Source organism: Balaenoptera borealis (assembly GCF_965194805.1).
Source record: "Balaenoptera borealis genome assembly, chromosome: 5".
NCBI classification, from domain to species: domain Eukaryota; kingdom Metazoa; phylum Chordata; class Mammalia; order Artiodactyla; family Balaenopteridae; genus Balaenoptera; species Balaenoptera borealis.
In genome coordinates this window covers 68,374,906-68,402,280 of record NC_138862.1, presented here as the reverse complement: position 1 = coordinate 68,402,280, position 27,375 = coordinate 68,374,906, and the positions used below count along the sequence as shown (strand labels likewise).

Below are 27,375 nucleotides of genomic sequence, written 5' to 3'. Positions count from 1 at the left end.
CTGGGCACCACTCTAGAGCTATAGAATTTGCCTCCTTTGGGATGGGCCAGAATTTGCAGTCTCAGCAAGCACCTGAGGTGCTTCAAATAGCAAAAAAGTTTAAGAATCTCTGGCCCTGGAGTAGACCACCAAGACCTAACACAGGCTCAAAGTGGGCTTGTTTTAGCAGGGGCTACTTGTTGGGGTCAATCTGCCCTTCAGATTTACTGAACTAAAGCTGTACTGTGCCCTTCGTGTAATTTTCAGCTGAATGCTATTGATAACTGTGAGGATCCCTTGATGCTGTCATGTTTAGTTGTGATCTTTTATCAGCAGTTGCCTGCGTTTATCATCAAGCTCTCCTGTATTTGTCCTAAAGGATAAAGATATTTAACCACCAAATAACATTTTCCAAGTACTTTATTCAAAAAGGAGGAAATATTTATTTTAAAAAATTTTTATTGAAGTATAGTTGATGTACAATATTATGTGTTGCATGTGTACAGTACAGTGATTCACAATTTTTAAAGGTTATACTCCATTTATAGTTATTATAAAATATTGGCCATGTTCCCTGTGTTGTATGACATATTTCCTTAGATTGAGGGTAACTATAACATTTAAGGACTGAATCATCATACTTGGTGCAATACACCCTGATATTCAGCCTTGCCTAAGTTAACCAAACCACTGGAGAACAAGAACAAATTAGAGAGCGGGTCTCTCCTTTTTTATTTCTTACATTCATTGTCAAGCCCAAGTTCAGATGCCAGTGGCTGGGAAGCTACTCCTAAGCAATAAGAAGTCTTTGCCAATCCACTTAAAAAACAGCAACAGCAAGAAAAATTTCAAGATGTCTGTGTTTAATGAAGCAGCAACTGTGGCCCCCTCAACCTCCTTTACTTGAAGTGCAGGCATTGTTCCCTGGGGCCAAGAAAGAGTGCCTTTATCCTCCTGGTGACCCCTAGCATCCAAGCTCACCATCTGTCCTGGCTGCCCATGGGCATAGCTCTGGCCTCTTGGCCTACAGAGCTTCAAATGAAGAGACTCTACAATGAAAACCAAAGCCGGAAGGGACAAGGCCAAGGAAATATGAGGATAATTCACAGATTGTCTGAGATACTCCTGAATCAGTAACATTAATCTAGAAGCCATGTTCTACAGTGGGAAGAGCAAGGGGCTTGATGACACAGAGACCCAGATTCAGTTGCTGGCTCTGAGGCCTGTTACCCAGGTGACTTAAGGCAAGGAAGCTTCTTGTGTTCTGAGGCATCAGTTTCCTCAGCTTTAAAATGGGGATGTAATTCTTACCTCACAAGACTGTTTCGGGGAAGAAAATAAATACTGTTATGTGAAAGCACCTATTATAGTACCTGGTTAATCTAGGCACTCAATAAACAGTGTTAGAATCTGAAATTCACCTGAGGAAGTTAAAAAAGAAACTTTCCATTACTATCCTATAGCTACTGAGTTAGCAAATTAGTAATATGACTGCTTAATTCCTTTGGTTTATTTACGCACAAGGCTTTAAAATCATCAAAAGCTAGGCTGCCAAGGAAAATGTGCTATTTAATACCCTTGGATTCATTTAATCTTAACATAGTAGAAGGGGTTCATACTGAAAATACAGCAGGCATTATCCCTTTCTTCCACTGGGCAGAACTAAGACCATGAATAAAAGTTATAAAAAGGCCGATTTGGGTTCAACATTAGAAAGGACCGATTGGAAACAGGGCTGCTGCACTGCCCAGCTCCATGGGATACAGCTCACCTAGTCCCCAAGCTAGACCACAGCCCCCTGGACTGTGCAGGACATGCCTGCACCGAAGTCCCAGAGCCCTGACCGGAGCTGTCCCACATGTCCATAGGCTGCTTCGTGAAAAAGCTCCCTGCCATGGAATCTCATCGATTTGAAGCAAAGTGACAATAAGTCACGGGTGTTGATGAGATGGTTCCCACTTTGGTTAGGAGTCTGACAGGGCTTCTTCATTCTTAATTGGTTTATGAAACACTTATGGAGCATCTATTGTACATCAGGCACAGACCTCAGCCCAGGGATAAAGAAGATTAGACACCATCCCTGCACCCAGGGAAGACAGCAGCCCCACCCACTTAGTAATACTGTGCTCCCCACAGCAGTATGGAGTCCTGACATGATACCAGCTGTCTCTCAGTGGCAGCTGAAATTGCATCACTGTGTCCTCTGCCTTTAAGATTAATGTTATTCTTATATGTGGAATCTAGAAAAATGGTACAGATGAACCTATTTGCAGGGCAGGAATAGAGATAAAGACGTAAAGAACGGACATGTGGACGTGGAGGGGGAAGTGGGGGTGGGATGAACTGGGAGATTGGGATTGACATGTATACATTACCAGTGTAAAACAGATGGCTAATGGGAACCTGCTGTATAGCACAGGGAGATCAGCTCAGTGCTCTGTGGTGACCTAGATGGGTGGGATGGTGGTGGTGGGGGAGATCCAAGAGGGAGGGGGATATATGTATACACATAACTGATTCACTTGGTTGTACAGCAGAAACGAACACAACATTGTAAAGCAACTATACCCCAATTTAAAAAAACACATTAATGTTATACTCTCCCCTCTGGAAATAAACACCTGTACGTCTACAGATTTGATATCCATGGTTGAGGATGCACAGTTGTAACTCTAAGTTATCCAATTAAATTCTCGAATTTATTGCTCTCAAGATAGGTTCATTCCAGTTTTGAAAGAGAGGCTAGAGAAAGTCTGATTTCAGTGACAAGGGTCCTCTGATCTTAGAAAAAGCTGTTAAGAGAAAAAAAAACTACAGCTTGCTTTACAGTTAGCTATGTATAGATGAATAATATCTTCTGCAAAAGATACCAAAATGTTAACATCTAAAAGTAATGAGGTACTCTGGGTAAGCCTGGTAGTCGTAAAATACCACAAATAAATTTGGATTTTGCACACAATCTGTGACAGTGTCATACGAGTCAGTAGGATTTTGGGGGTCCTTTAGAGGAGGCACAATTAATGACTTGTTTCCAACTGTGTACGATCCAGTGAGTACTCGCACATAATACATATGTTTCTTCCCATTTACGTCCGGTCTAGAGTATGTATCACTGGCAGAATAATGGGCACTGACAGCAAAATAGGTTCCCTTTCCAAATGCCGTAGCTGTGAAGAGAAAAACAAAACATCTTTAAGGATTTCAATTTAGTCTATAATTTGACATGTTGACCCAATATGTCAAATAATGTTAAAATAATGTTCAGTTCTCTCTTAAGCTTCTTTTAAATTTTTGTGTGTGTGTGGTTTTTTTTTTTTTTTTTTTTTTGGTTACGTTTGGTCTTCGTTGCTGCACGCGGGCTTTCTCTAGTTGCAGCGAGCGGGGGCTACTCTTCGTTGCGGTGCGTGGGCTTCTCATTGCCGTGGCTTCTCTTGTTGCAGAGCACGGGCTCTTGGCACACAGGCTTCAGTAGTTGTGGCTCGTGGGCTCTAGAGCGCAGGCTCAGTAGTTGTGGCGCACGGGCTTAGTTGCTCCGCGGCATGTGGGATCTTCCTGGACCAGGGCTCGAACCCGAGTCCCCTGCATTGGCAGGCGGATTCTTAACCACTGCGCCACCAGGGAAGTCCCTGGTTTTTTTATTCTTAAAAATCATTCTAGGGCTTCCCTGGTGGCGCAGTGGTTGAGAGTCTGCCTGCCGGTGCAGGGGACACAGGTTCGAGCCCTGGTCTGGGAAGATACTACATGCCGCGGAGCAACTGGGCCCGTGAGCCACAACTACTGAGCCTGCGCGTCTGGAGCCTGTGCTCCGCAACTAGAGAGGCCGCGATAGTGAGAGGCCCGCGCACCGTGATGAAGAGTGGCCCCGCTTGCCACAGCTAGAGAAAGCCCTCGCACAGAAACGAAGACCCAACACAGCCATAAATAAATTAAAAAAAAAAAAAAAAAATCATTCTCCCACCCTGGAGGGCCAGTCAGTCCCTTCGGGATGAAATATAGTGAGTCTAACCTAAAACTTTGGCTGTAACATGGCCCCCAACAATGAGAGAACACAACACCATCCATACTGTCCCCAGCCAGCTTGGGTTCTCATGGCTGACACCTCATTTGAAGCAGCCAGATTACTTGCGTCCTTACCATTTTTTCCAGCATAACTGCGGTTAAAGCCTTTTCCGTTGACAAGTGTCACTGAGTCAGCATCTGTCCCATGGAAGAGCAGCTTCTCATTTATTAATTGGCCATTTTTGGCATCCATGTTGTTTTTCTTTGTCTGGTAGTGTTTCCAGAGCTCTGGATTCTGGATCCTCTCAATCTGCAAATCAATAAGGAAAAATTTTCTGTCAATGCCAAGAGCCCTTGGCAAGATATAACAGATGAAACATGACCATTATTTTTCATAAGTATATACAAATTACAATAAACAGCAAATTCAATGCCAGATGGCAGCTTTCTACATTCAGAAGTCTTTTTAGATCCAGAGTTTCACAGAAACAGGCCTTGGTAAGAATGTTAATTTAATTTTAAACATCTTTTATGTACCACATGAGAGCAGACAATGTTTAGGATCTTAAGTCCTCATTATATGAACTTGGCTGACCAAAGCCTCTTCAACTCCTAACTGCTCCTGTTGCCGTCTACCTCACTATGTCACTTTGTCTCTCTCCTCCCGCGAGAGAGTATTCTAATAGTGGGAGAACCACTAGTGTCTAGGCAAGAAGGAAATTAATTAGTGAAAATTAATCTCTGGTCCAGTTGGAAGAGTGGGGCATGAATCCTGGTGGGAGGGGATCTGGTTATAGACCAAAGTGGCCTTGCTTTGACCATACTCTTTGGCCTCCAGGGCTGTGGTAGAAACTCCTTGGGTCTTGGATTGCAGATCAGTTTCTACACTCCCCTAATCACCAGGTGGTGGCAGTTTCATAAGGTTGACTTGGGAAAGAGTGAAGGGTGGGTAAGGGAGGCAAGGACCCCCATGGACAGGCACAAGGTGAAGGTTCCATGTGGTCAGAATCTTCCAGTCCAGGGAACTCTCGAGTCTGACACTATTATTACCTGCCTTTATTGGGTTCTTCTTCTTTTTTTTTTTTTTTTTTTTTTCAGTTTTGGGTTTCCCGTTTTTAATTAAGATACAGTTTGCGGGCTTCTCTGGTGGCACAGTGGTTAAGAATCCACCTGCCAATTCAGGGGATGCGGGTTCGAGCCCTGGTCAGGGAAGATCCCACATGCTGCATGCACCACAACTACTGAGACTGCACTCTAGAGCCCGTAAGCCACAACTACTGAGCCCTTGTGCCACAACTACTGAAGCCTGGGCACCTAGAGCCCGTGCTCCGCAACAGGAGAAGCCACCACAATGAGAAGCCCATGCACCGCAACAAAGAGTAGCCCCGCTCGCCACAACTAGAGAAAGCCCACGTGCAGCAACGAAGACCCCATGCAGCCAAAAATAAAAATAAATAAAATAATTAATTTTAAAAAAAGATAGTTTGCCCTCTAGTTCCAAGTCTCAGCATTATCATGTATTTTGTTGATCCAATTTACAATCTTAAATTTTATTTTTCCTTTTACCTACAACTAAGTTTCTAATCTTCAAACTACTTCCAATTTATTTCTATTTACTTTAAATCTTATTTATTTTACTCATTTTTAAAAGCCTTAAAATTTTATTCATACCGAGTTTTGAAACCATTCTTAATTTCTTAGTCCTTTTATTCTTGTTTCTCACCCTTTTTTAGTATATATGCTGCTGAAGTGAGCACAAACCCTTTTAAAATTTAATAACCACACAAAGAAAATTATTTCAAGTAATTTTGAACACAGTAATCTGAGTCTGTATTCCTAGTAGGATAAATTCTAAGCTTTACTTAGTAGGCTTATTTTAGCAGCAGGTTTCTGGCTATGATAGACTACTTGTATCAGACCAAACTTCTTGCCAACAACTACTAGAAGAGCTAGTGGGAAAAAAGTCTGTTTGAAGGCAACAAGGACTTTAGCCAAGTTCCTGGAGAGAAGGGAAGTGCAGAGTGAAACAAAGTCAGAAGATAATAGAATAACTTCTTCAAAGTGCTTAAAGAAAATAACTACCAATTCAGAATTTTGTGCCCAGCAAAAATATCCTTCAAAGAATGAGGGTGAAATAAATTTTCAGACAAACTGAGAGAATTCATCACTACCAGACCTGCACTAGAAGAAATACTAAAGCCAGAGGAAAATGACCCCAGATGAGGCACAGAAATTCAAGAAGGACTGAAAAGCAGTGGGATGAAAGGGTAAATATGTATATAAAATTATATACATATTATATATACACACACACACATCTCAGTCACTTTGCTGTATACCAGAAACTAACTCAGTATTGTAAATCAACAATAGTTCAATAAAAGTAAATAAATAAATAAATAAATAAAAAGAAGCTTCTTTGATGCCTCACCTACAAAATATATTCTTGCAAAAAATATTCATCTGAATTTACCCAAGCCTTTCAACCTAACTCCAAGTTTACCAGAAATAAAGCCGATAGAGGAATAAATTAAATGACACCATGCGCAATCAGACAAATCTAGAATCTATAAGAAAACTGCTTGGATTCTTAAAAAATCTAGGCGAGGCAGAGCCAGAATGTGGAACATTCTACAACACAACTAGCTTAAACTCTTCTAAAATTTCAATATCATGAAAAATAATGTTTAAAAATGCAGGAGTACTGTTCTATATCAGAAGAGATGAAGGAGACACAATGACAAAATGCAATGTGTGAGTCCAGATTGGGGGCAGGGGTTGGGAGGAAGTTATAAGAAAGCTGTTTTGAGCAACAGGGGTGATTTGAATATTGACCTTCTATTGGATATTATTATAAGGGATAATGATATTTGTGTTATTTAAGAGAATGTTTTTATTCTTAGGATACATATGCTATAATATTTAGGAGTGTCATGATATCTGCAACTTACTTTCAATTGTTTCAGGAAAAACAGAGAGAGTGAGGGAAAAAAAGCAAATGTTACAAAATTGTTGAATCTAGGTGGAAGTTCATGGGTGTTAAAAAATCTTAGTCACAAGACATGACAGTCATGGAGGATGACAGACCACCCATTTTTCATGTTAGCGCTTTTGCACTACTAGACACCTCCACAGAGGTGCCTTAAGTACAACCTAGCTCTGCTTTTACTGGGGTCATAGACTGGGATTTCACATAAGATTTTATTTGAAAAAAGGGTTTCACTACAAAAGCGTAGTGAAGTCATTTCTCTGGTGAAGGTCTGCCAACACACAGTAAGACTCCAGGGCCCACTGCAGACATTTCTGGTCAACTGGGTGGTCCTGCTCAATTTGGACTTGGCATCTCATCACAATGTGCCAGTCAGCCACTCCCAGAGGACTGTAATTGGTATCTTTAATGAAACTTATTGTCTCAGAACCAGACCATGAAAGAGCTGCGTACTTGAATTACATTTTCTTGGTACCACATATAATTGTTTTACTCAACATACAGGGATCTATCTATTTGGCAAGGTTATTTATTCTTCCAGTTTTATGAAGATATAGTTTACATTCATATAGCACTGTATAAGTTTAAGATGTACAGCATAGTGGTTTGACTTACATATATCATGAAAAGATCATCATAAGTCCAGTGAACATCCATCATCTCATATAGATACAAAATTAAAGAAATAGAAAAAAAATTTTTTCCTTGTGATGAGAACTCCCAGGATCCACTCTCCCAACAACTTTCACACATAATATAGTGTATGAAAGCACTGTTGATTATATTTATCATGTTGTACATTACATCCCCAGTACTCATCGTAAACTGCAAGTTTGTACCTTTTGCCTACCTTTCATCCAGTTCCCTCTCCCTATACCCGCTGTCTCTGGTAACCACAAATCTGATCTCTTTTTCTATGAGTTTGTTTGTTTATTTTTGAAGTATAACTGACCTACAACACTATGCTAGTTCCTGTTACACAGCATAGCGATTCCATACTTCCATATATTTCAAAATGATCACCAAGATAAGTCCAGCCATGATCAGTCACCATACAAAGATATAATTATTGACTATATTACCCACACTGCACATTTCATACCTGTGACTCAGCTACTGTGCAACTCTAAGTTTGTACCTCTTAATCTCTCTAACCTATTCCTCTCCTTCCTACATTGAGGGATTAAAAAAAAATGGTATAAAATTTGATATTGAATTTATTGTGAGGATGATTTTGAAGATATTCTCTAGTACTTATTCACAGGCGAACTCTTTCAGGAGTCAGTCTCAGTATTGTGAAAAACTGTTGAGTCTCCTGATCAAATGCTTTGCTCTTTGATTTATGGACATTATGAATCTTATAGCTGAGTGTTTACTTCTTTGCTTTGTTTACTAGGAAGATCAAGGACAAATTTGAGGGCCTCCTCTAGTAACTATCTAGGACTTCATGTTATGTATTTTTGTGAACTAACAGTACCTCTGTAATTATCTTAATTTCCCTGCCCTACTTTTCTTTTTGTCCATATTTATGTTATCTGAAGGTATATCTTTGTAGGACACTTCAAATATTTTTTGAATTATTATGTAATAATAATAATATTATATGTATTATTAAGTACATGAATAAACAGAGTGGTGGCAGTACAAATACAGAATAAGAGAAAATTTCAAAGAAAGACAATGCAGGCCTTACTGGCAGACTTGTTATTACAGATGAAGGGAAGGTGCTCAAAGATCTCTAGCTTTACTCAGAAAGTGGTGGAACCAAGGACAGAAAGCAGGAAGGAAGGGGAAATGATGAGATGAGTTAGATTTTAGGGAAATTGATTTAGCAGACAGATATTCAAGTGGAGACTTTTTTAGGCCACTTGGGAACTCAAGTTCTAGAGCTTGAGTCAAAGATCCAGGTTGGGGCTTCCCTGGTGGCGCAGTGGTTGAGAATCTGCCTGCCAATGCAGGGGACACGGGTTCGAGCCCTGGTCTGGGAGGATCCCACATGCCGCGGAGCAACTGGGCCCATGAGCCACAGTTGCTGAGCCTGCGCATCTGGAGCCTGTGCTCCGCAACAAGAGAGGCCGCGATAGTGAGAGGCCCGCGCACCGCGATGAAGAGTGGCCCCCGCTTGCCGCAGCTAGAGAAAGCCCTCGCACAGAAACGAAGACCCAACACAGCCATAAATAAATAAATAAATAAATAAATAAATAAATAAATAAATAATTCCCATTTAAAAAAAAAAAAAAAGATCCAGGTTGGTGATGTTGATTTGAGAGCTATCAACACTGAAATAATAGCTGCAGCCAAGAAGAGTAAAAACATTCCCTGGTGAACTGCAGAGACAGAATACCAAAATATAAATCCTGTGGGTTACCTAGGATTAGGGGTTTAGAGGAGGAACAGATGCCAGTGAAAATGAAAGGAGCATTAGTTAAAGAAGGAGAAGAAAGCATCAAAATAATACTGTCCTAGAAGTCAAGGGAGAAAAATAATTTCAAAAAGGAAACTTTCTAAACTAATGTTTAAAAGCAGAAGATGCCAAAATAAGGGAAATGAACAGGGAAAGGACCGCTGGATTATCAAGGAAGCAAGGACTGTTGATCTGTGAATAGTGGGGCAGAAGCACATAATCCTGATCTAATTTGCTAGTTATCAACTCCAACTTTGCTAGTTATCAACTCCAACTTTGGAGCCATATCTAGGAATTATTAGCTTGCTTCACAAAGTAAATATATATCTTTATTATTCTAATATATTACAATCTAATATTATATTGTAATAACTGACACAAGAATTTCAATGTCTCAGTAATCATAGTGACATGAGTAGAATCTAGAATTTAAAACCTAATTGCCATAAAATATTCTAATTCTGGGTAAAAAATGTGATAGGAAGTGAATGAAAATGTATTTATCCAGGACGATGATACCTCTATTTCCACGGTGTAGAAACTCCATGTCAGCGGAAGGCTTACCTTCTCTATGATGAAGTCTGCACAGGTCTCATTAAACTTGCTTGCCACAGTTTTGTATTCTGAATTATCAGGCTGTAGCTCAACCACACAGACCTTCTGCTGCTTCATATCGCTCCAGTATAAGGGGATCTCAACTGCAAAGTAGACATTTGAAAACTCCCTCGCACCTGGAAAGGCTCATCCGCATAGTCCACATTCCTGGTATGCTTTGAAAAACTGAGTATCATTTGTGCTCTTGTTTTACAATCTCCTAATTCAAGGTGTTCAAGAAGCCCCTTATCTTTCTAGAAGAATGTTTTCAAAAGGTGGACCACAGATAACCCACCTGAGAACCAACTATAACGCTTGCTTAAAAAAAACCTCACAGATCTACCGAATCAAAATCTCTGAGGGTGGAACCTGGGTACCTGCATCTTAACAAGTTTGATCATGCTCAGATTTGAGAACTGTTGGTGTAATATAACTCAGCTGCATATTCTGTTCAGTCTCTAATCTGTCATAATTTAATAATTTTACATATAATATAAATGATTTTCCTACAGTGTTTTCAATATATAGTCATTAATGTTTTGCTTACAAATGCATGGCTTTTTGCCAGAACTCACCACAACCACCAGGCCCTCCACATCTATTCTTTCATTATTCTTCACAGCATCCTTAAGAGTTGGGTGGGTGGGAGATTTTGCTACATGGCAAGTTGTGGTGGCAGCTCTGTCTCCCCGTCTGCTAAACAGAATACTGTATTTGACTTGTCATTTCCCCAGGGTTGCTCAGAGTCTGAGGAATTCGTTCACATTGATCTCTCAATGTACTGAAAGCCAATTTAGTAGTTTTCAGTGGGGGATTTATGTGTCAAAGGCAGGAATAGCTGACTACACAAGACAAGCATTCCCTTCTCAGGAATCTTGAAGACTGCTTCCTGATGTGTGTGTCAAAGAATCTTATCCTCAGGGCAGAGGAGCTAGTGACTTCTGGGAGAAGATCCTTCAGGCTCCCCATCCACTCTGGGTCATCAGTCACAGACACAGAGTGCCCACTCTCTGACTAGGCTGTCTTCAGTCTTTTGTTCTAGAAAGTCTTGGGCTACTTTACAGCCCATGGCTTTCCCTTTCCTGACAGAAGCAGCCATTACCTCCCCAGCAAAACTGGCTCCGGGAAGCTTGTAAACTGTAGAGATGAGAACAAATGCAACATTTGACTATTGTTACCATTAAGATAATAATGATCAGCTGTTGGGTGCACCCGTGCTATATTTTCATGGCCAAAGTGTAAGGTCCTTCAGCTGAGACCAAGTTTTCTATTTTCTTCCATAAGGGTACTTGGATTTTATCTACTTGAACAACATTTTGATGTATGTACAACACACATCACAGGCATAAAGTAATGGACAACAAGCATGATAGTTTGATTCACCTTCAGGTTTTGTACGGCGCCCAACGGGTAAACTCTTTCCGTTTGCATCTGTAGCAATGTATGTTTCCAAGTCCACTGTGTAGCTCTGATGATTAATTTTAACATCAATTGTCTTTCTCTTTTGTTTCTTTGCATCCTCCAGTTGCATATTGGTAATTTTGTCAAAACTATGAAACTTGTTATCGTCCTTATATTGCCATTCCACAAAATCACTGGTACGATCTGCCAGGTATTCCTGTTCTTTGGACAATCTAACTCTCTTAATCATGTCCTCAATTGCATTTCTAACCTGTATCACATCTTTGGTAATTCCAGAAACCTCAATCAAAGGTCTTTCACGGTCCAAGGAAATGGAAATATTTAACTTCTTCTGAAGCTCATTCAATTCCCGATATTCCTTTACATCAAAGTTTTTGATACATTCATCTTCACTGGTGTAGGGACACTGTTCCTTTTGAATGAGATCCTGTATCCAGAAGAAGACTTTTTCTACACTTTTTACATTTTCACCACACACCTGAAAAACTGCTGATTCTGTTTTCTTTTCTAAAACCAAAGGAGTCTGTTTTGGGGGAGATTTACTTGAGAAGCCCAAGAATGCTAAAAAAGAAAAGAAAGGAAGATTAGCTCTTTCTTTCTTTCTTTCCTTCTTCCTTCCTCCCTCCCTCTTCCCTTCCTCCTCCCTCCCTCCCTCCTTCCTCTCTTCCTCTCTCTCTCTCTTTCTTTCTTTCTTTGTCACCATGCTGTACATTACAACCCTAGGACTTGTTTATCTTATAACTGGATGCTTTTACCCTTTTGACCAACTTCACCCATTTCACCCAACTCCCACCCCTCTGCACCCACCGGCAATCACCAATCTGTCCTCTGTATAAGTGCTATCATACAGTATTTGTCTTTCTCTGTCTTATTTCATTGAGCATAATGCCCTCAAGGTCCACACATGTTGTTGCATGTAGCAGGATTTCCTTCTTTTTTATGCCTGAGTAATATTCCATATACACCACATCTTCTTTATAATTCATCTTTCAATGTTTCCATGTTGTGGCTATTGAAAATGCTGCTGCAGTGAACATGGATTCCAGAGAGTGATTTCATTTCCTTCAGATAAATACCCAGAAGTGGAATTGCTGGATCCTATGGTAGTTCTATTTCTAGACTTTTGAGGAACCTCCATGCTGTTTTCCACAGTAGCTGCACCAATTTACATTCCCACCAACAGTGCATGAGGGTTCCCTTTTCTCCACATCCTCACCAACACTTGTTATTTCTTGTCTTTTTTTTTTTTTTTAATCATTTATTTTCCCCTATGTTTTCTTCTAGGAGTTTTATGGTCAGGTCTTAACATTTGAGTCTTTAATACTTTTTTTTTTTTTTTTTTGCTGTGACACGTGGCATGTGGGATCTTAGTTCCCTAACCAGGGATCAAACCCATGCACCGTGCAGTGGAAGCATGGAGTCTTAACCACTGGACCACCAGGAAAGTCCCTTGTCTTTTTTTTTTTAATATATATTTTATTTATTTATTTATTTATTTGGTTGCACTGGGTCTTAGTTGCAGCAGGCGGGCTCCTTAGTTGCAGCTCACCTGCTCTTAGTTGTGGCATGTGAGCTCTTAGTTGCGGCATGCATGTGGGATCTAGTTCCCTGACCAGGGATCGAACCTGGGCCCCCTGCATTGGGAGCACAGAGTCTTAACCACTGTGCCACCAGGGAAGTCCCTCCCTTGTCTTTTTGATAATAGCTGTTCTATCATGTGAGGTGATCACTCATTATGATTTTGATTTCCATTTCCCTGATGATTAATGATGTTGAGCACCTTTTCATGTACCTATTGGCCAGCTGTATATCTTTTTTGGAAAAATGACTATTCAGATACTCTATTTTAAAATCAAATTGTTTGGGGTTATTTCTATTGTTGTATGAGTTCTTTATATATTTTGGATTTAACCCCTTATCAGATATACGATTTACAAATATTTTCTCCCATTCAGTGGGTTCTCTTTTCATTTTGTTTATGACTTCCTTTGCTGTGCAGAAGCTTTTCAGTTTGATGTAGTCCCGCTTATTCATTTTGCTTTTGTAATTTTAGTGTCAAATCTAAAAAGTCATTGCTAAGACCAGTGTTGAGGAGCTTACCCATATGTTTTCTTGTAGGAGTTTTATGGTTTCAAGTCTGTTTGTTCTACTTCAGTGAGAAGTGCCACTGGAATTTTGATAGGGATTGCATTGAATCTGTAGATTGCTTTAAGTAGTATGGATATTTTAACAATATTAATCCTTCCAATCCATGAGCATGAACTATCTTTCCATTTATTTGTATCTTCTTCAGTTTCTTTCATCAATGTTGTATATTTTCATGATACAGGTCTTTCACCTCCTTGGTTAAATTTATTCCTGGGTATTTTATTCTTTTTGATGCAATTATAAATGGGATTGTTTTCTTAATTTCTCTGTGATAGTTCATTAAAGATTAGCTATTTCAAGTCAGACAGAGAAAGACAAATACTGTATGACCTCACTGATACGCAGAATCTGAAAAAAAAAAAAAACTCATAGAAAAAGAGATCAGATTTATGGTTACTAGGAGGTTGCGGGGTGAGGGTGAGAGGAGATTGGAGAAAGGTGGTCAAAAGATACAAACTTCCAATCACAAGATAAATATAAGTACTAGGGATGTAATGTACAGAATGATGACTGTAATACTGTGATTTATAAGAAAAAATATATTTGGTCAGAATGACCAAATATTTTTCTCATATATACAGTATTTGGCTTGTGATTGGTATCTGAAGCGGAGGGCAGTCTTGTGGCACTGAGCCCTTTACCTGTGGAATCTGATTCCATCTCTGGGTAGATGATGGTCAGAATTGAGTTGAATCCTCAGACACCCTGCTGGCATCTGAGAATTTCTTGTAGGTACAGGGAAGCCTCCATACACACATTGGAACTGGGTCCAGAAACATTCTTTAGTGACTGTAGTTAACACTACTATATGATAGATATGAAAGTTGTTAAGAGAGTTCTTGTCACAAGGAAAAATGTTCTTCTTTTCTTTTTTTACTTTCTCTTTTTATTGTATCTATGTGAGATGATGGATGCTAACTAAGCTTATTGCGGTATTCATTTCACAATATATGTAAGTCAAACCATTATGCTGTATACGTCAAACTTATACAGTGATGTATGTCAACTATATCTCCATAAAGCTGGAACAAAGCTAATAAACTACCAGAAAAAAGAATAGCTATTTCTCATGTGACATCAATATTAGGAACATGTATTTCATAAAAATGAACAACTCACATGAAATTTTAGACATCATAGGCTGCTGGGGAGAAGGCTGAGGTCCTTCTCTTTTCTTCATGTTGGCATAAAACACGTCCAGTACTTGAGGCAGAAAGATAACAACTTTAACTTTTTTCATAGACTGGACCAATCCTTTCTGAATAAAGTCTTCAATGGCATCAATTATGGCTGCTGCAACCTTATCTGGATCTTGTTTGGCACTTCCTAGAAAGGTAAATAATAAAAATGATTGGGAAAAAAAGAGATCCAACTGGATTTGAAAAAGAAGACCCAACTGGAAAAGGCCGAGGAATAAATTAGGGATTCTGATTCTCAGAATAAATTCCCACTCCCCAACTCTTTCATCACCATGGACTTTTCTAAAATGCATCAGCAGACACCCTTGAAGTCCTAGATGCAATGGGGAGTTTTTGTTCCAGGATATCAGGAACAGCCCAACAATGAACAAAGGACCCAGAAACATAACTTGATGTCTGATATCTGTTATTTGCTCTATTCAGCTGATCCCAGCTCACTATGTTCCTCTGTGTTACAGAGCACAGTTAACCTTTCTTGGCTCACTGGTGTCCTCAAAAGATCCACAAAAGCAAAAGAAGCTAATGTATGTTGAAATATCATGCTCTTTAAAGATAACAGGTCTTCCCTGGTGGTACAGTTGGTTAAGAATCCGCCTGCCAATGCAGGGGACACAGGTTCGAGCCCTGGTCCGGGAAGATCCCACATGCTGCAGAGCAACTAAGCCCATGTGCCACAACTACTGAGCCTGTGCTCTAGAGCCCACGTGCCACAACTATTGAAGCCCGTGCCCTAGAGCCCGTGCTCTGTAACAAGAGAAGCCACCGCAAAGAGAAGCCTACGCACCACAACGAAGAGTAGCCCCTGCTCGCCGCAACTAGAGAAAGTCCATACACAGCAACGACGACCCAACACAGGCAAAAAGTAAATAAATAAAAGAGAACTAATTATAAATAAATTAATTAATTTAAAAAATAAAGAGAACAGCATTATTTTTTGTTCAGTCATTTCTTAACTATTACGTATATATCCTTATTCTCTCAGATGTCTTTGGGGACCTGATTTAAACTGAGCTAATTTCGTAAGACACCTAGAGCCATAAGCTATTTGTTATAATCTATAATTCTCTGCATACAAGTTATCCATGAGCCTCCAAGAAGTTTTTCATCCCACGGTCACTGTGATTTTTAGTTGACTTTCAGGGTTCAAGGTTGCCACCTGAGCAAGGTCTTTTCCTATTTTAAGCATGCTCCATATCTTGTTTCTCAAGCCTACTGGCTAGGTAAGATCATGAAAAGTTCCTTGAAAAGGCTCACGAAAAGCCATGGAAGCAGTTCCATATGAATAGCAGCTGTCACATTGCAGGGTGGGGAGTGGGCAATGTGAAAGTCCTCTGGCCAACTTGGTGTGATAGACAAAGGGCCTACTTGGGTTATCCCTGTTGACAGTGCCCGCTATTACTGCAGAAAGGAGAGCAGACCTCTTTGACTTGGCTATGGAGACAACTGTAGGAATGTAGACAATCCCCATATAAAACTAACCTAGAGGGTTTGTGCAGGTTTTTTTCTTTTTATTAGATGATCAGGGAAAGAGGGAAATTCTCCATTGCAATGCTGTAGTTATTCCATGCTATTTGGAAGAATTTAAATGGGAATGTTCAGATATATTCATTCACTCTCAATAATCTAAGCACTTGGGACACAGAGGATGTGATATGTGGGGATGAACAGGTGTTCAACAGGTGAAGTATGGAAACCTGAGGGAAAGGCTACGCCAGACAGAACTGTGTAAAAAGTGTGATATGTGAACCTGGTGTGTTCAGGGGAACAGGTTTGTTTTTGAGAAAGATAAATGGGGGAGGTAGGGGGGTAGGTGGAGGAGGCACTGGAGCAGGGAGCCAGGTCTAAACAGGATAATTTAAATAAAGGTTTAGGCAAAAGACAAGAGCTGAACAAAGAGAGGAGGCCAGAATGAAGAGCTGGGTGTAGGGATTGAGGAGATATTTAGAAAGTAAAGTCAGCAGGACCAAGTGGCCAACTGGCTTTATACTTCCCCTTTGTTCCCCGTCTTTTGCCACCTACAACCTTCACGTGTATTTCATAAGTCCCGTTGCACTGCAGTTGTTTGTTGACATGTCTGTGTCTCACAAAAGGCCAGGTGCCCCTTGTGGACTGGACCCTTTTCTTAGTCATCTTTCTATCCCCACTGCCGCAGCTCAGTGCCCGGTACATAGCAGACACTCAGTAAATATTTAATCAAACTAATTAATAAACTAATACACATAGGAGTCATGAAGAAGGTAGAGTCAAGGATTCTAGATAGAAAGTGATGTTTTTAACATGCTCAGGGATATAAGAGGAAGGGCAGGTGTGGGGGAGAAGACAATGAACTGGAGTTTGGAGTTTGCTTTGAGCTTGAGGTACTTGCAGGTACCAGTGAGTACCCATTCTCTCCCCTCAAGCCTGTGAGGAACAGGGAGAGGGCTTCCTTTACTGCCAGCAACTGTCTCAATCACAGTCTCAATTCAACTCATAATCACCACTAAGTGAAAAAGCTCCCCATCTGTTAGTCTAAGGGCCTGCTCAGGTGGTGATAGAGACAGGTAAAGAAGATGAGGAAGGAGAATTTGCTAACTTTGATTTATTTGTGCAGACCAGCAATACAACCAGGTCAGTGGAAAAAACAACAGGTTTGCAGTAACCCAGAAATAATTATACAAAACTAAAACTGCCTCATTTCCTTATTTCTTCTTTGACTCCACCCAGGGACTCCCTTGGGAAGGTCTGTGCCACCCTTAGGCTGCCTGCTTTCTTGGCACAAATAAAGTTAAGATGGAAACACAAGACAAGAGCTCAGAGGAAAAAGCAGATGGAGATAGAGACTGGGGAATCATTAGTGGGTATCCATAGAAAATGATAGATGATAAATAGATAGATAGATGATACATAGATGATAGACAGATAATACATTGGCTAATCTGCTAGGATTGAATGATACTACAAGGGGAATGAAAGCATAAAGGGAACATAAATTATACTTTCAGAAACAGAGAACTAAGGACACATAACATTCTATGTGGGAACATTAAGAGGAATGAAAAATAAGAGAAATCAAAGTATGGGAAAGAGAATTAGAAGAAGGCCCAGAAAGTGACAAGGATGGTTAGGTTTATTAAGGCTAAACTTTTGGAGGGCCTAGAATGCCAGTGTGAGACACTCAAACTTAGATTCCTGAGCAATGGAATGATTAATCCAGTGCTGAGCCTTCTCTTTCTGGGACAAGTCAGCTCCATCCCACTTCAAGCCTGAGAGTATTTGCCTCCCCTGAGCAGCTCTCTTAAAGGAGACCGAGCAGGAATCCCTGATTAATGCACATGACTCAGATTGCTGGGCAAAGAGCTCAAGGAGCACCACCTTACAAATGATAAGCCCAAAGCACCATCCTTATAAATGAAGACTCATACAATCATTATGTAGTTTAAGGAAAACAAGAAACTTCAGAGGCAGGCAGGCTGAAAGGAAGAAGGTGGAGAGTTTCTGACCCATGAGAACCCACTGGATTCTGGCGACTGAGAGGTCACGATGCCCCATGGCCAGCCCACTGTCGAGGAGGCAAGAGAAGACGGACAGCCATGCTGTCTGAGAGTCGGCCATGGGGAGGCAAAAGTCCGTGCACTGATGTTTCCATGGAGAGGGGATGGAGGGGAAGTCAAAGACTAAATAATGGGGGATGTGTAGAGGATGGAAAAGAGAAAGGAGCTGATGAAAGCAATGAGAGATGGACTTTCTTTCCTTTCCCCTCCCTTCCTCTCCCTTCCCTTCCACATTAGAAAGCACATGTCTACTATCCCAATACTCTCTTCAGTTTTCTTCATTTTTCCCTTTTTTACTTAAACTACCCACAGACTTTGCTCCTTCCCTCGGGGGCTGCCCTGGCTTGAGGAAGCTGCCCTGATGTAGACTCAGCAGTAAGTACATTAGCCATCAGCACCAATCCAAGGGAAACTAGTCATCGTGGGATTTAGCCTTGACAGCCAAAGGCTACAAACCTGTCCCGATGGCTGGGAGGCAAACGGACGAGTAATTCTGCTTTTCACACTCTTGCAAAACACAGGAAACCGATCTCTTGACATCATTTCCACCAATGACGTGAATAATATTCTTGCACTTCAATAATCCACCTTCGGTAATTATATAATCTCTGTGGCCCCCTTGAGCTGGGAAACACAAGACAAAAAGATGCAAAATTAGATGCTGAACCCACTCTTTTTAATACATCTTTATTGGACTATAATTGCTTCACAATGCTGTGTTAGTTTCTGTTGTACAACAAAGTGAATCAGCCATATACATACATATATCCCCATATCCCCTCCCTCTTGAGCCTCCCTCCCACCCTCCCTATCCTACCCCTCTAGGTGGTCACAAAGTACCGAGCTGATCTCCCTGTGCTATGCTGCTGCTTCCCACTAGCTATCTATTTTACATTTGGTAGTGTGTATATGTCAATGCTACTTCACCCCAGCTTCCCTCTCCCCCTCCCCATGTCCTCAAGTCCATTCTCTATGTCTGCGTCTTCATTCCTGCCCTGCCACTAGGTTCATCAGTACCTTTTTTTTTTCTTTTTAGATTCCATATATATGCATTAGCATATGGTATTTGTTTTTCTCTTTCTGACTTACTTCACTCTGTATGACAGACTCTAGGTTCATCCACCTCACTACAAATAACTCAATTACGTTTCTTTTTATGGCTGAGTAATATTCCATTGTATGTATGTGCCACATCTTCTTTATCCATTCATCTATCAATGGACATTTAGTTGCTTCCACGTCCTGGCTATTGTAAATAGTGCTGCAATGAACATTGTGGTACATGTCTCTTTTTTAATTATGTTTTTCTCAGGGTCTATGCCCAGTAGTGGGATTGCTGGGTTGTATGTAGTTCTATTTTTAGTTTTTTTTTTATATATAAATTTATTTATTTATTTATCTACTTTTGGCTGTGTTGGGTCTTTGTTTCTGTGCGAGGGCTTTCTCCAGTTGCGGCGAGCGGGGGCCACTCTTAATCGCTGTGCGCGGGCCTCTCACTGTCGCGGCCTCTCCCGTTGCGGAGCACAGGCTCCAGACGCGCAGGCTCAGTAGTTGTGGCTCACGGGCTTAGTTGCTCCATGGCATGTGGGATCTTCCCAGACCAGGGCTCAAACCCGTGTCCCCTGCATTGGCAGGCAGACTCCTAACCACTGCGCCACCAGGGAAGCCCCACTATTTTTAGTTTTTTAAGGAACCTCCATACTGTTCTCCATAGTGGCTGTATCAATTTACATTCCCACCAACAGTGCAAGAGGGTTCCCTTTTCTCCACACCCTCTCCAGCATTTATTGTTTGTAGATTTTGGGATGATGGCCATTCTGACTGGTGTGAGGTGATACCTCATTGTAGTTTTGATTTGCATTTCTCTAATAATTAGTGATGTTGAGCATCTTTTCATGTGCCTCTTGGCCATCTGCACGTCTTCTTTGGTGAAATGTCTATTTAGTCTTTGAACCCACTCTTTGATTGTTTAAAAAACAAAATGTCTGAATTGGCAGATAAAGCATTTTATGTGAATAAGAAACTCCTGAAATACTACCTTTGATGAATCTTTCTTGCTTCTCTTTTTAACTGTGAGATTACTTTTCACTTCTAATTCTCTACAACTGGAATTCTTTAGTGAAAGGTATGATTTTAAGATCAATATGTTGTCTCCCCAATCCCAGGACTTTCCTCATCCTCCACAGCCTCCCATATTCAGTCTTCTACTTAAAACTTAGAACCAAAAAGATAGCATTGTGCCTTACCTTGACGAGAACATTCCATTTCCACACTTTTCCCAGCATGTTCTAAAATTGCTTTGGAGACCCCTGCATGAGAAAAGCAAGATGTTTACACACATGAATAAAAAAAATTACAGGACATTTGGATCAGAATGACTGCCTAATTATCTAAATGCTTTCCCCATCCTCAAAGGAATCCTATAACTTGGGTATTTCTGATAACAAAGAAGAAAAACTCATAAAAGAGCTGTTCCCGATTATGAGAAACAATGTCAAAATAATTTTTAAATTACTAATTAATATCAATAAGCCAATGTTGTAGAAACCAGTTTGGCTATAGGAACTCTCCTTCACAGGCTCTACTGTGACTATTACACTAGTCAAAATTCTATAAGTCAAGTACCTGCTTTGAGATTAAATGCCTTTGATGTTGAATTTACAATCACATCTGCCTCTTCTTTGGCGATATCTCCAGAGGCTACCTGGAAAATGATGGGCCCAATCTTCATTTCATGCACTCCTGAATCAGGGTTAGAAACAGTCCCATATAAACCTGACAAGAAAAAAAAAATAGACTCAGTAACAAGTCGACAACAGCAAGAATGACTTAGGTCTCATGGTTCTCACCTGTGCCCCTCTCATCTCTCTCTCTCTCTCTCCGTCTCTGGAAAAGGATTATAAAATATAATACATATCAAACATGTCCTTCTGCTGCTGGCTGAGGTGAATTAGCCCACTTGAGCCTTTCTTTCCCACTGACTACAAGTAACAACATGGGACAAATACAAAAAGCCACTCTGAGAACTGAGACGTGCACAACAGCAGGCAGACTGGGGAAGGGAGTCAAAACTTGAAGAGGCAGCCTGTGCTGCTTCCCATTTTGTTTTGTTTTGAAATTTTTCCTCTTTTCTCTCCCAGCTTTGACCCAAGCATGGCCCTAGTTACAGAACTACACGATGAGAACAGGCAGCAAAACTCTCAGAGAATCTCTGTCTTTGTGGCCAGAGGATTGAGAATATGGGTCCCTGTGAGCTGAAGAGTATGGCAGAGAAGCCTCATAATATTCCATATTTTTCCTTTTTAAATCCAGGCCCTGTACCAAGGTGCCCTGGTTGCAGAACTCCACAGCGGCACTGCAGGGAGCTAACACTCTGAGAGACATTCTGTATTTCTGTCCAGAAGAATCAGGAAAAAGGGCCTTGTGGTCTGAAAAGTGTATATGTGGTGTATGGGAAATCCCTGTGTTTTTGTTTATTTGGTTCCCTCCCCCCACCCCCTACCCCCTCTGCTTTGCCCAAGAGCACCCCTGATCACGCAGAATAATGAGGCAACAGAACAGGCAGCTTCACCTCTGAGAGAACCTTGTCCTTCTGGCCAGAAGACCTGGAAAATGGGCTCCTGCAAGTCAGAGAATGTAAGGGGAACACTGGAGTGGTGACCCCCTGTTCTGTGTATGACTGGAGTCAACCCTGAGCTCACCCCAGAGCTGTGTACGTGGGGCAGACCCAAGCTGCACAGCAAAGGCCTTGAGAATGGAATTGACCTTGGAACCACTGCCCACACAGGAAGTGAGGCAGAACTTGTAGAATGACGTTAACTGATTGGCTACCTGCTCAAGCAAACAAACAAACAAAACAATCACCATTTTCCAGAGGATTTTAACAGGACCCAAGTCTTACAACACAATGTTTAAAATGCCCATTCTATAATCCAAAATTGCTTGTCATACAAAGAACCAGGAAAATGTGACCAATTCTCAAGGATAAAGACACTCAATATAGATGCTAATCCCAGGATGGTTCAGATGTTGGAATGATCAGACAAAGACTTCAAAGCATCTACTATAACTACGCTCCCTAAGGTCGAAGTAAACACACTTGAATGCATGGAAATGATTTGGAATGAATGGAAAAACAGGGGTCTCTGCAGAGAAATATAAACTATAAAATAAGAATCAAATGGACATTTTAGAACTTAAAAATACAATATTTGAAATCTAAAATTCACTGGATAGGCTCAATAGTATAGTACAGAGAAAAGAATCAGTGAATTTGGAGGTAGATTAATAAATATTATCCAATCTGAAGAACAGAGAGAAAAAAGACTGAAAAAAAAAAAAAAGAACAGACCCTCAGAGACATTATCAGAAGGCTTACCATTCATGTTATTGGAGCACCAGAAGGAGAGGAGAGAGAAATCAGTGCAGAAAAATATATCTGAAGAAATGACTGAAAAATCCCCAGATCTGATGGAAGACATACATATTCAGATTTAAGAAGCTTCAGCAAACTCCAAATAGGATAAACTCAAATATACAACAGTAACTTTGACAGAGGAGAAGCATTTGGTTGGTATCATCTCTTTAAATGTGTCTATTTCTGAAAACACTTCAGAAATCACATCATCCTTAGAAAATAGTAGCCTCATCACCACTGAAAACCCCTTGTACAGATTATATAATCTGGCCTGCCTACTCTTTCACCCCAGATCACATAAACATGGCCAGTGTCTTGCATGCTCAGGTGTATAGAGTATAATTTATTATCTTCTTTATCACAAATTGTTTTTTTCATAAAAATTATCCTATCATTTTTCACTTAACACTGAATACTTATTTAGCAACTAAAAATAATTTCTCTATTTAAAAGCTTTATTGAACCTTGTGTATCTTCAGCCTTGGGAATTTTGTCACTGATGAAATTTCCATTAGCCCTTCTGGCAAATTCATCTGAGAATGCCTAGAAATACAAAGACAGTTTTAATCACTACAATTCTCTGTAGATGAATGAATTTGATTCATCAGACCTTTTGATCCTACATGCACAAATATTTAGGAGAGAACAATTCTCAGAGTATCATTTATTTTCATTATGGATTTTTAAGTTATGAAAAATTCATAAATTCTATTTCTGTAAATACAAACTATGAAAATTATCAAAGATGTGAACAAAAATATAACTACAATGCTATTTGTAATTGAGAAAAAATTAAACAGTTTAAAAATCCAACAGGAAAATGGTTAAATAAATTTTAGTATGTCCATATGTTGGAGTATTTATCAGCCATTAAAAATTATGTTTTCAAAGAATAGTTAATGGACTAGGGAAATCCTTATTTCATACTATTAAATGAAAAAAGAATGATACTAAATTACATTATATAATACACCACATTTAAAAGTCCACATATATAAAAGAAGACTAAGATGAAATACAACTAAAAGAATTTATGCATTTTTTATTGTTCAAAGTTTCTACAATGAGCATGTATTACTTTCATAATCAGTAAAACAAATACTTTGTTGTTGTTAAAACTACAGTGTTAAAAGAAAGACAATCACAAGGACCCAGACACTTCAGTTTTTAACTTCTTATTTGTACCAGGAGAGAAACAGCTAGGGGAGTAGTGCTTTTGGAGCAAGAGGCTGGAATTCCATTTCTTTGCCTGGTTAGTGACACCCCAAAATCATCACTTTCTTCCTCCTTGTAAACAAGCAACAGGAAATTTTGTTGGAAAAAAAACAAGTAACATCTTGGCTAAAAGGCTGACACAATAATGGGAGAAGGACCAGGAGAGACTACAGAGCCAGGGTTCTCCAGGCACCAGGCACGTGAGCTACAGTTGTAAAGGTGGACTGGTTTGACTCTGGAGAACTAGAGAGCGGCTGCCATTCGGCCACAGTGAACTGTTCAGGCAGAAATCCATGTCCAAGGTGCCAGAACTTTTGAATTTTTAGGTCACAGTGGACATCTGGAGTTTTATGTGACAAGTTTGGTTCTTAAATGCCAGCAACTGATTCAAATTTTTTAAAAATAGCCCAAATAAAGCACATCTAAAGGCTATGTTCTGACCACAGGCTGCTGTGTGCAACCTCTGTTAGTCTCCACCTATAAATATTTCAATAAGTTTTGCTGATTTTTGTGAAAATATGACCAAAGCTTAACTGTCTTTAAAAGTCTTAAGAGAAAAATTGTCACAGCCATGTATGGAGAATCAATACTATTTCCAATGGCAATAAAGGTGTCTGTATAGACTAATCCCTTTACAAAATACTTGCAGAATTCGAATCTTTAGGAAAGATAACAAAGGCTGAGGTTGCACAGAAAGAGTGAGATTCGAGGGTTCAGATCCATGTCACAGGACTCACTTCCCTACAATGAATTCAGCCATTCATTCAAAAACTCTCAGCACTTCATGTCTCTAGTTCATTTTATGTGTATAAATCTTAGCTCCCAAAGTAATTATGATTTATAGGAGGGAGAGTACATGCAACATACCCATTCTGTAATCCACATCACTTTGTACAATGCAAGTCATAGGGAGGTTGTTCACAAAGCATTTATTGACTAGAAATGACTGTAGTTATGCAGGCCAACTAAATGGACCACATATTTTGCCCAGGTGGTTTAGCTGTCTGATTAGAATTTAGATTTGTTTGCTTCCAAAGTATTTAAAGGTAGTGTCTAGATCCAGAAAAAAAATTAAGTATGACCTAAAAATTCAGTTAGTCCAATGATCTATATGGGCATCTCTTGGGTTGCTAGCCTTAATCTGTTTAATTCTTGCATTATCATGGAACTTTTCAAACAATTAATATCATCTACTCTCCTGGACTCTAAGGACTTGCAGGGCAGGAATAATGGCCTCTTATTAAATGCCTCTTGTTCCCCCATAATGCTGAGTCCAGAGGCTTACTCACAGCTGGTGTTCAGCAAATGTGAGCTGGTTGATGGACTCTATGACCAAAGATGGTTCTGGTATTTCTGGTCCCAACCGTCTTACTCCTATGGGGATGTGCTGAGCCTTCAGTTGTATCTTATTCTGACATTCTCCTATGTGTAGGACCACAACTGTGCTTTTATATTATGTATTAAAATTTCTATGTTCATATGGAAGGAAATTCTATAGATTAGAAGAGGCGTAAGGGATATGTCAACTCCATTGCAATATTTGGGCCTCATTTGGATTCTGATTCAAACCAATAAGCTATAAAAACAAAATAAAATATTTATGAAACAGTTGGAAATGTGAACATTGACATGATAATTGATGAAATAAAGGAATGATTGCCTATTTCTTTTAGGTGTGAAATAGTATTGTACTTACTACTTTTGAAAAAGAATCCTAATGTCTAAAACAAATACTGAATTGTTTATGGGTAAAAGGTATATATGGGATCTGCTTCAAAAACAATATGGGAGGAAGGGAAATAAATGGAGATAGAGATGAAATATACTGGCCATAGGTTGATAACTATGAAGATGAACGATGGGTACAAGGGATTTCATTATACTATTTTGTTTACTTTTGCATATGTTTCAAATTTTTCTTAATAAGAAGTCAAATTTTTTTCTATATCCATAAATGTGCTTGAAATTTGCCATGCTGCAACTAGTCCACACTACTCTTTTACTTTCCTGTATGAAGATACATGAAAGAAGCAACCTATCAGACCAAGAAGACACTTGAACGTGTTAGGGCTCAGTTGCCAAAATAACGAGTAATGAGTAAGACTGTACCTGAATATTTCCATGATCACTTGGGTGCAACAGAAAGCAAACCTCTTGTAAAGTTGTGGGTTGATTCTTGCTACTGAATTTGAACACTTCTGAGGTGATTAATTCAGCAAAAATGTTTTTAGGAAACCCAAGATTTCCTGTTCCTATTGCTGGAAATGCAATTGAGTTTAAGGACAAACTCTCAGTGATTTCCAAACATTCTCTGATTATGTTTTCCATGATCTGAAAAGCACAAAGCACATTCTTATACATTTTTCCTGGAAATTGGAGTTCGAACAAAAAGAACAAGAATTTAGCAACTCTGTGATCTCTGTCTACTCCTTTTTGCTTTCAACAAAAGGCAGGCTAAGGGCAGTCAGAAGGGGAAAGGAAAACAGAGGAGTAAACAAGGAAAAGGAAAGAAGAATGTGTGAGACCCTCCAAAAAGATTCAAACTCACTCAGAAATGAAGGAAAGAAGCAAAGCAGCTACTGTTCTGTTCCTTCAGTCTCTTCCACTCTTCATGGCCTCACCTTTCCTTCCTCACTAAAGAGTGCTATCTTTAGTAATTCTTCCCTGAGTCCCAACAATGGTTGAGAACTGTAATCAATTTCTATTTTTAACTGGTCCTCGGGAGAAGTCAGCTACAGCTGAAAGAAATGGCTATGAGAATGTGCTGTTATTACAGAACAGACACAGCCAGGGTTCAATCTACATGCCACTGAAAGGAGAGTCCAAAGGGCTACTTAATTTCCTGGAGAATTTAAAACCAGGTCCCACCTTGCGTGATGTTTTGTCATTTGTCCAGTCCGGAGCCACCACATGAAGCACACGGTGGCAGTGCAGATTGCAACCACTGGTTTGGATAACTGTGCCCACCTCAACAGCCACCCCTTGTCCAGCCGTCTTCAGCTCCTCCTGGAGCTTCTGTCCCGCTTTTTGCAAGAGGGCCTTGGAAAGGGGCCCTCTATCAAGCTCAAGATCCGACGAAATGGAGTTGACAACCACATCGGTCTTAAAGACAAAACCAACAATTTGTTTCAAATTGTAAGAAAAAGCATTCATCAAGGTTTACTGTATTTGAGCCACCAGGCTTGGCACAACGGGGGACAACTAAGATGATTAAGTTTTCAGAGATTGAAATACCACCCCAAAAGAGAGTGTTATTAGATACTTATTTAAATAACACTCCAGGACAAAAGAGAGCTATCAAAGAGCAATACATAAATGGTATGGGATCACCAAAGGAGTCCAGAGGAAGTGCCTTCAGAGGCTAGTAAAGACACTGTGAGCGATGTGGTGTCTGAGAAATGGGAATAGTTGCAGCAGGCAGAGAGAGATGGGGAAGTCATTCGGGAGGGGCAACAGCATGGACAGAAGCATGGTAGGTT

The 27,375-nt window shown here is 40.0% G+C and overlaps 1 protein-coding gene across 2 annotated transcripts in view; it reads right to left on the bottom strand.

The window, feature by feature from the left end:
* Window positions 1–420: 420 nt before the first annotated feature.
* Window positions 421–27,375, bottom strand: part of PARP14 (poly(ADP-ribose) polymerase family member 14) — a 48,124-nt gene continuing 21,169 nt past the window's right edge. Inside the window, exons 7-17 of one of the 2 annotated variants that reach the window (XM_082394851.1) lie at window positions 26,765–26,998; window positions 26,006–26,227; window positions 23,146–23,224; window positions 20,890–21,039; window positions 20,511–20,573; window positions 18,721–18,888; window positions 14,655–14,861; window positions 11,349–11,948; window positions 9,936–10,069; window positions 4,114–4,288; window positions 421–3,146 (exon numbers count right to left, since the gene is read on the bottom strand). In XM_082394851.1, the coding sequence (XP_082250977.1) occupies window positions 2,857–3,146; window positions 4,114–4,288; window positions 9,936–10,069; window positions 11,349–11,948; window positions 14,655–14,861; window positions 18,721–18,888; window positions 20,511–20,573; window positions 20,890–21,039; window positions 23,146–23,224; window positions 26,006–26,227; window positions 26,765–26,998 (2,322 nt within the window). In that variant the 3' untranslated portion in view covers window positions 421–2,856. Of the gene's footprint in view, window positions 3,147–4,113; window positions 4,289–9,935; window positions 10,070–11,348; window positions 11,949–14,654; window positions 14,862–18,720; window positions 18,889–20,510; window positions 20,574–20,889; window positions 21,040–23,145; window positions 23,225–26,005; window positions 26,228–26,764; window positions 26,999–27,375 lie in introns of those variants that run through there. The other variant, XM_082394852.1, reaches the window with a different exon arrangement.